Here is a 9927-nt window from a genome sequence, read left to right on the forward strand (position 1 = left end):
AGTTGACAGTTTTGAAACATAATAGTTAATGTTATATTATTGTTACAGCTTTAGCAGATTAAGCCTAAAAAAAACTACTGGAAATAAATGGATCTACTTTTACTACTAACAGATCCTGTTAGATGTAATGTAATCCATGCTACACTTTTCAGGGAACAATAGGTTTACATTGTGAGTGATTTCATTTGGCTGCTGACATTCCTGAGTCCAGGATAACACTCAGATATGTGGCTGCAATTTACCTTTTCGAGAACAAACAGTGTTATCATTAATGATATCAGACAAACATTCCTGGTTCTCTGGTCATTTTTATGAACCCAAACAAAAACACTGACATACAGTATATTGTTTCAAAAGCACCTCAGCTATATAGGAGACACCAACACATGTATGAACACAATTCAATTATCCAGTTAAAAAGGAAAGTATAGGACCAGTCAATGAGAGGGAAGATAAGGTTAGTGTCTGAAGTGGTTTGAAAAAGCCGAGCCACTGAACCCCGTCAGGAACTACAGCCAAAAGGAGGCAAAGAAAACACTATGAATATGGGACTTGGCATGAACGTGTTTTCTTTAAGCATATTTCAGGTCCTCACAATGAAAAATAAAGCGATGCACCAGTCATTATGCCAGAGGTGGCTGGATATAGTTCAAGATAAATGTGTCCCTCAGGAAAAATAAGAGAAATAAATAACCGTCTCCACCCGGACAAACAGTAAGAAGAACGGAAAGGAAAAGATATATATAACGAATCCCGGTTGTCTGTCAGTCATACCGTTACCCACTGATGACTACATGAGGTGAGGCTAAATAAGCCAGATGATCTAATTAAATGACATCATTCATTGCAAACAAGTGTGCATGACATTATTAAACCAGGTTTCATTGATGCATAATGCTGTCAGTGCTTTTGTTTGGATCTCTTTCCTTGCTAGTGAAACACAATGAGAGGAGACAGGATGAGGGGTTGTCGTCACTGGGCTTCAGGGACTTCCCTTACTCACCAGGATATCAAAGTCAAGTCAGGATTGTAATTTAACTGTTACGTGTAATACAAGTGTCTATGTTTTTTAGCACATCCACTACAACAATGTTTTTATGTGTGAATGAACGAATTGTAGGTGTTTTTCCAGCTCCCAGGTAATCCTCGTGGAAATGAAAGCGACAGAGCAGAGTGTGAGAAAACACTGCCCACCCTTTCTTTGAGCAGATATCCGATCACCCTATCGCTCTTTGCAAGGTAACTCGAACCAGGCAATCACAACAAAGCATGAGTCCCTGCACAAAGATGCTGGAAGACCAAGAGGCTACCAACTCTCCAAAAGAGACTGAGGGTGGGAGGGACCAGAGAGGACAAGATGTTTTTCTAACAGGCGGAGAGGTAACGTTTGGATGAAGCATTACTCATCCCTGTCCGCCCCTCGTGATGCTGGTCCTTGTTGACAAAGCAAATAGACTGAGTTAAGAGCTTGTTTGTTTATATATTAGCATAACAGGTAACGGCAAACCTAATTTACATGCAAACGTGGAGTCAGTGAGCAGACCACATGTCAAACTCAAAGCATTTGGATAAGTGAAAACAACGTTCAATTTCCTAACCATTTGTCAACCCTCAACCAATACACGTCACAAACTCTTCTCAGTCAATGTAGTTTTATTATAAACAATCGATAAGGGCTGAATATAGATATAATAAGATACGATATATAAGATGTTTTAAACATATGTCATTAATTGTTCCTGATTAAATGTTAATATATTATTAAGCTAAATGTAAAAAAACGTGAATGTTAAAAGCACTTTTTCCAAAGCGCAAGGAACCTTCAAATTGTTTATTCTGAGTAACCTTTGAATCTTGAAGCACCCAATATATTTCCTAAAATCCGGATACTGTATCTTGAGAATTGTCCCTCCAAATGTAAAAAAGTCGAAGCTATGACATTTAAAATCAAATGAAAATAGAGAAATGAAGAGACTTGTGCCTGAAAAATTGACTTGAAATGTTAATAAATGATGATGATAAACATTACATCAATAATCAGAATTGCTCTCCGTTTATTTGTTGGCTGTTGCGTATCTAATAACGTGACTTGTTTCATCAACAGAGCACAACTGGTCAAAAGTCAACAGCTTTTCTATTGGCTGAAACTTTTCCTAAGTGGTGTTACAGCGCAAATCATAGAGTGTTAAATCCCCATTAAATCAGGAGTTTAAAGACAACACAGTTTACAGCTGTGGTGTGAGGTTTCTTCTCTGCCCTCCTGTTAGTCCACAACCTTCTCCTGCCTGAAGCCTTCACTCTTCTCCCATAAACCAACGTCCTCACTATTTAACCTCTGAGTCACTCTGTAGGGAGAAATAACTTTTCCTCAAGTCTTTTCTTTACAACTCTAGACCAAATGCGCATTCCACAGTCAGTCAAGGCAACAGGAAGTTGGTTTTTCGGTTGAGGAATCAAGAACTACCTCCCAAAACCCATTTGCTAATCCGTTTATTTGCCCGGTGACACAGTCATGATTGACAGTGGTGATAGCTGGGTTCAAACCGGAGACGGTTATCATCACAGGGTTCTTAAAGTTACACCAAGAGATAAAGACAAAAATGTCCTGAGCTCAAGGTCCTTCTGAAGCCAGATGTTCTTCTAGCTTCAAACGAAAGCAAACTTGAAATGCGCATTTGTTTACATGAGCTTATCTAAAACGTTTTGGGGAGCTCAGCAGGCCACTTGACAACTATATTGTTCTTATTTTTGTTTTTTTAAATTGTATCTAGGAAATGTGAACATAAACAAGAATATATGTGACGGTAGGACTGAGTTATAAATAAGTACTACAATCAGTTATGAATCGGAGGTACTCGTTCATTCTTGTGTTTGCGAACATCCTGTTTGTTCTCCTCCGTGCGTCCGAGCAGGGCTCAGGGAAGCCCCGGCCAACAGATGATACACACAGGGAATGTCAGGAATGCAGGTACATGAATGCCTTAATAACTCATGCCGGACAGGCCTTTTGACTTTGAAAGATGAAGGTCAACCAACGAAAAAGGGGCAACAAATCTAAGCCTGATCTGTGTAGAAATAAAGTTTTGAATCAAACAGGATGTATCTTCTGGGTGGAGGTTTGAATTGGAGGGAGGGGGAAATGATGATGATAAAATAAAGAGGAATAAAAACCAAAAGACAGTCATGACACGTTGACTTCACATGAGAAGGACTGAATCACATTAGCAGTCATATGTCTTAAGAAGTTCCCCTTTATTTCTTAATCTGACATCATTTATTTTGAGTGTTACTGTAAAAAGTGCAGAAGCAGAAGTGTGATAAAGAAACGGTATGTCATTAGGGGAAGGCCTGGGAAATAATGACAGCATGTCACTGGTGTGTAGGAGAGGTAGCTGCTATATAATCTACTGGCTCTTTAAATGGGTTTACAGCAGTTCTTCTGAGCGTCCGTGTAGAAGAGCGTAGCGGCACAAAGGGCACCAGGGGATGAGGCCCCCTTTCTAAAACAACACTGACTGACAGAGTCCCCATTGTAGTGAGGAGGAAACTACTTCTCCAACCTACAGCCGTAGTGCAGCTGCATGAGAGCAGCATGCAAACCCCCCACTGTCACGCACAAATGCACGCACCAAAAAAACACTTACATATGCACAGGAATGAAAAACACATGTCGTTTCTTTGCATAAATTAATAAGTCCAGATCTCTTCACATTTCTGTTATGTGAACAAACAACAAATTCCCTATTAGTTGCCGTTTATGAGGACAGAGAAGTGGAAAATAACAAGAACCTTGGAAATCTGGAAATGGAAATGAAATAACCAATACTTCTCTGTCTATCTCTGTTGGTCAGTCTGACGTTGAATTTAATAAATGTCATTTTTGAGGAATACGCATAAAGCTAATCAATGCCAATCACTTGTTTTCTAAACATGACAGGCAGCCGCCTGTTAGCTTAGCATATGAAGCATTTGCATTTTACAGAAACAATATAAAACATGTTTTTAAGTTAGCTTTAGAAGTGCTGGTCAGACTTGGATTTGTACAGAGCCAGGCCAGCGCTTTGTTTGCAGTATTTATGCTAAACCAAGCTAATTGGCTGCCAGCTGTAGCTTTGTATATTTACCAGAAAGAGACGAGAGTGGCACTTGCATGGATCTTCTCATCTAAATCTTGGCAAAAAAATAAGCATACTTGTCAAAATGTTGATGTATCTGGATATGTTATATGTGCTCAGCCGTGGTCTTTAACTTGACCTTTGCTTTACAAAATATCTGCAGGGGAGAAAGTTGGGGAAGCACTAAACCTCGCCATAAAGCCTGCTCCAGATTGGGGAATGGTAGCCCGAGGGTGGAGAGAGCCAGGTGGACAGCCTTATGCTGAACCCCCTCTGCCTGCTGCTCTAAAACCAAGTTAACTGTGTCCGCTCAGCTCCCATAATCCTCCTCTTCCTGGGACATAGTAGTGGGTGGCTGAGCCAGATGCAAACCCTCTTCCAATTTAAGTGACATAAAAAACTCAGCTTCTCTTTTTAGAAAAGATGATGCATGTGAGAAAGGGAGTGGTAGACATACTGAGCACATAAATAAACAGCGACCGCCATTAAACAAATAAAAATGATTTAGGTTTTATGTCCTATGAACACATCGCACAGCTTGACTCCATTAGTTCCACTTGACTGGCATCTATCAGACACAGCTTTCTTTAGACATCAGCCATCAAGAAGCAGTGATGTCAGACCGGGCGCTGGAGTCACATGTCAGCATTTCTGATTTCTCTACCACTGACTTTTTATCTGTAGTTTTCCCAACATTTGCTGTTGCTTCATGGTGACACATCCCTCTAAAACAATCAAACCTCAAAAGAAAAAGCTACCCCAGCCCATCTACGTGTGATGCAACTCAATGTCACGGTATGAAAGATGTGGGAAGTTGAGCAGAGTCAGACAAATCGGTTTGGATGGTTTCCAATGCAATCAAGTGGTGAAATAAGCCCACGCTGCTCCTGCAACAGCTCTTAAATATGTGTGCGCTGTTTTACATTTTTGGTAAAGTCATTCCAACCATGAACAGTGGCAGACTGCCAGTTCAAAGGGAATTTTCCCTTTCTGAGTTCTCCTGTGGCCTCACTTGAGACTAGACCACAGGAATCCAGTTGGTAGATTGTGCTCGGGTACTTTGAAAGAGGATCCCAGGCCGGGCCTGCACCTTTGAAAAGTGACTCACTCATCTCACATCATTTTCTTACTGAGAAAGTTATTTTGTAGTTCAGACCCAAAGTTAGACTTAATTTGTGGGAAAGGGGAGGTAGGAAAACCTCAGTGGGTGAGTGAATGATAGGTTTCAGTTTAATTTGGAATCACACAAAGCCAAAGATACAGTAAGAGCTAGCAAGGACAAAGAGAGGGGAAAAAGAGGCTGAACTATTACAAGAATGCTACCAATGACTAAGATATAATTTTGGAGATAAGGCTTCTATGTTGTGCCTCTGTGAGGTCTAGGTAGATCTGTATCCCTGGCTGAACTAATGGCATGTTCTGCCCCAGTAGCAGCCTGCAGGAACACAGTTCTTATTGAAAAGCCAACCAACCGCAACGACCATTGCCTACAATGCAATTTCCTCTGTCAACGAAGAAAGGAAAATGCCAGGCAGCTGTTTCCAACCACAGAAGACAGTTTGTGAGGATGCTGGACAAAGGAGACGGCATGGAGATGATGCCTTTAGCACATGCTGCCGCTCAGAAATGACCCAGGAATTTTATTAGCAGACCGCATGAAGTAGTAGAAGCCCCTCCTCTGCTCCCCTCCGCCGTCTACAGTAGAGCACGCCTGGTAAAGTCATTAGCCTGGGGATATTACTACACTGGCAAAAGCTTCTGACCATGACATCATTATGGGCTGCTGTCAGTCCAGAGGGACGTCTGTGAGCTGTGTCTGAGAGGAGCGGGCCGTCCCACTACGCAGAGACAGACACATCCCGTCACACCCGTCAGCATGCCATCACACAGCCGGAAACACAGTGTACTAGAGGAGGGAAATTACCCATTTCAAAATATCCATTTATGAAAAGTGTTATTTCTGAGACTGCAACAAAGTGAACCAGCTGAAGAAAGAACATCTTCAACATTTAGAAAAAGCTAAATGATGTCTTGCAGACTATTTTTAGAATATATATAACAACAAATGGCCATAGCCAGACAACAGATCCATGGCTTTGTCTTCCTTGTCTTCCTCTAAACACGAAGACAGAAGCTATTTATGTACCTGTATCTCTGAACAAGGGGCCGGCAGGGCAGAGGGCCGAACATTGTCTGATAAGAACACTAAAATATACAAGCATGTTGTTCTTTCCCACAAAGTAAAGGAAATCTGGAGCTACTATGGGGTAGAGTGGGGTGGGTGGGGTTAGAGAGCTTGAAAAACGTTCCCAGTCAGAAGCACAACTAAATTGTTGAGTCTACTGTATATTGCATAGAAATCATCTGCTCTGCCCGGCTGAACATAATAACAGGGATTGACTTTGTGTTGCAGGGCAGTCAAACAACTACAGACTGTTCCCATCTCCAAGCAGGATATGTGTTGATCTTTTCTCTTTATGGGAAAATGTGACGGCTGCAATCACAGGGAAACATTTTATCAAAAAGGCCCCAAACAATGAGCCATCTGCGTGACAGAGACACAACTTGAGCTGTCATAATAGCGCGTACAGTGTAGTAGAGTGTAAAATTGTCATAATGACTGAGGCTTAACACAGCAGTCAACAAGCAGGCCTTGAATAGCTTCTTGCTGTGCTAGTCTTTTCATATGAGGGATTTATTTTGTAGCGGCTGATAGCTCTGGCAGGCAAATAATGGCTTTATTCCAGAAACATGGGGGATCCACAAAGTGTGCAAGAATGAGACGATCTGAGGAATGTTGTGAAGATCCCAGCTCTTTGCTGCTTGATGCTGTAATTAAAGTCTTAAAAAGCTGAAAATCAAAGCCGGGTGTGGTTATTAGAATAAGTACCTGTGAGAAACAGGTGCTGTTTAACCAAAAATAAACGTGTATTGCTTCTATGATAAAAAACATTTTTGCATACTGTAAATAAGTATTGTATGCTTCTCTGAATCTGTGGTGCTGGATTACTCACACTGTATCAGAGCAACAAGTGGGAGGGATGTTAAGCTCTCTGTTTTCTGTTTTGATATGCGTACTCACGGACCTAAACGCGAAAAGTACGGTGAAAAGTACTCCGGTGTGAACGCGGCTAAAATAACTCAATTATGCAACTTAAACGCAAGTTCTGTGAATAATACATGATGAAAGTGTTCCTCAACTAAATGTAACAGATAGTAACAGATAGTAGCTCTTCTGAAGCGTATTCAACCACTGTGTTAATGTGTGTGGTTTCCTATAACTTTGTCAAAGAGTATACCTAACACCCTATGAACATGTGTTCTAGTCCAGCTCTCCTCAAGGTGGCAATGATTTTTTTTTCTGAGATATTGCTTAGACGAAGATTAGATTTATGGCCAATCAAAATTGAAATATTGTGCCATTACTGCTTTTCAACCTTTTTGGCTTTTCACTTGTAAAAATGCATGTTTGGCGAAAAAGTAAAATGGGGTATTTCCAAAAATGTTGAACTATTTCTTTAAGGGATTTTTATGAATATGATTTTATGACTAAACTAAACATATTTATAGTTTTTTTCCCCCGCAGAATGGTCCCTTTAACTATCTGGTGACCCCTGAGTTTTATCTTGGGACCCCTTCATCTACCAACCACTGCTGTAGTCCACTCTTATTACACAAGTCAAAGACAAGTAGAACATCCTCACTTTAGAGGAGCTGGAAACCAGGAAATATTCTGTATTTTTTATATTTCCATGTGCAATAAATATGTTCAATTTGCACTGAACCTTGATTGACTTCTCAGCACCACTTCATCATTGTTACTATTACAATAATTTGATACTTTAAACCGACATGTACTTTTTATTATTATTTTTCCACAATAAATGTGTTGTTTGCTTTTTCTGTTGTGGTTAATGTCCCATGGCCTCTTGTATCTTATGTTTGTGTTTTAAATTTCTCTATAAACCAAATTCCCCCTTGGGAGATAATAAAGATGAAAGATATGACCAAAATGATTACATGATCAAAGTTGCAATAGATTTACAGACTAATGAAAGATCTACTTATTTTCCACCCTTAGAGATGAATGACCAACTAGCCCTCACTTCTTAAGCCTGGCCCATAAGAGAATAAAAGAAAACCATTTGTTCCTGGATACAAATAAACTACGTAAAGTCCCTAATAGAAGATGTGTCTGCTGTAGGATGACAGAGTCACTTCACTGTGTTGATAGTTGGAAAGTGGGTGTTGACTGTGTGCTCATTATTACAAAGCGCTCAGACAGCTCAACTCCAGCCTGATGTGGAGTGTGTAGGGAGGGAGGGGAGGAGAGAGAGAGGAGAGAGAGAGAGAGAGGAGAGAGAGGAGAGAGAGAGAGAGAGAGAGAGAGAGAGAGAGAGAGAGAGAGTTAGGGTGTGGGAGTTTTGGGGGGAATTCAGAAAATGCTGCTTTCAGATAGTTAGCCTGCAGCGAGAAAACTTTAAAGAAAACCCAGACGTAGATGTGCTCTGTCAAAGATATACAGTATAATGACCCCCCCCCCCCCTCCCCTCACACACACCTCTCAACTCTCCCCATGCTGTGCTCAGTGTTTGCCACTTCAGCCAAACGCTGAGTTGTCTGACTTTAGGGGAGACAAAAGAACCGCAGGAGAGGAGGGGGGACAGCAGGCAGAGAGAGGGGCGGGACAGCACAGGTCGCTTCTCTTAGAACATCAGCACTTCATAATGCACGATAAAGAAATGTAAAATAAACATTAGGCTACTCTTTCATGTGTCAGAAACAAAAACAAAAGAGAAAATAACCCCTCTAACGCAAACCACACACCATTCATTATTGGGGATGTTTGTTTTGACACTATTTTGACTTTAAATTAAGTTAAGGATTCATGTATGAGACAGATGGTGGCAGAACAATTGAAGTTAGAATTTTACCACATTTTTTAAGTTCCCTTTATCTGACATTTGGACCACGTATGAGAGACTGAGGTGATCACAACTTACCAAAACAATGGCAAACTTCTCCTCCAGCTCGGTGGGGTCTGGCATCGGGACCTTCAGAGGCATGATGTGATGCTTCATCTCCGAATGGCCATCCACACTCTCTATGTTACCCATTGTGCCCCAGATGTGCTGAGTCCTCCGGTCAACTCGAATCCTTCAACTTTTTCCCAGTGATGATAATCCAAGTAAAACAAAGATCTCCGAAATATTCCAACAAACTCATTAACGGATCAATCCAAAAAATCCACTTTTCCAAACGGAGATAAATCGCTGACAGTGCAGTAGTCTCGTATAACAGTCCAAAAATGCCATTTACTCTTACTCACGCGTTTAGGTTTACAGTGTGTCCCACTGTAGTTTCCCTTAAAAAAACGTACTTTTTAAAAGTAACAATCAAAGTGCAGATGCTTTCTCTTCCAGAAAGTAGTTTTTAATTTGCCAGGCCAATCCATTACTTAAAACAAATTTCCCCTCGCGACAGATATCTCTCAAATGCCGACCTAACCGTTACTTGAGTTGCTGCTTAACTTTCTTGGCTACGACGTGTTTCCATTCATTATTGTTGTGTGATCCTGATTAAAGTCTTTTGCTGTTGCCTCCACTCAGAAGGCAGGTTTCTGCTCTAGCCCCGCCCCCATCTGGGATAGGCGTCACTTCTGTTGGTTCAAAGACCTGTCAATCACCACATCTCTGTTCCTCCACCCCTCACATCTGCAGGACATTCAATTGGACTGAAAAGTGAAGGGTTGTCTGCACTTTATTGCAACCTGGTGGCCAGATATGAGTATGACATTTATTTGAAAACCCCT

General features: G+C 41.0%; 1 protein-coding gene across 5 annotated transcripts in view; it reads right to left on the minus strand.

Annotated features, from left to right (window-relative positions):
* fmnl3 (formin-like 3) overlaps positions 1–9671 on the minus strand; it is a 31109-nt gene extending 21438 nt beyond the window's left edge. For all 5 annotated transcript variants that reach the window (XM_034144962.1, XM_034144961.1, XM_034144960.1 and 2 more), the window contains exon 1: positions 9119–9671. In XM_034144962.1, coding sequence (XP_034000853.1) covers positions 9119–9232 — 114 coding nt within the window. In that variant the 5' untranslated portion in view covers positions 9233–9671. The remainder of the gene's footprint in view (positions 1–9118) is intronic.
* Positions 9672–9927: the final 256 nt, after the last annotated feature.

The sequence above is a fragment of the Trematomus bernacchii genome, unplaced genomic scaffold (genome assembly GCF_902827165.1).
Source record: "Trematomus bernacchii unplaced genomic scaffold, fTreBer1.1, whole genome shotgun sequence".
NCBI classification, from domain to species: Eukaryota; Metazoa; Chordata; class Actinopteri; order Perciformes; family Nototheniidae; genus Trematomus; species Trematomus bernacchii.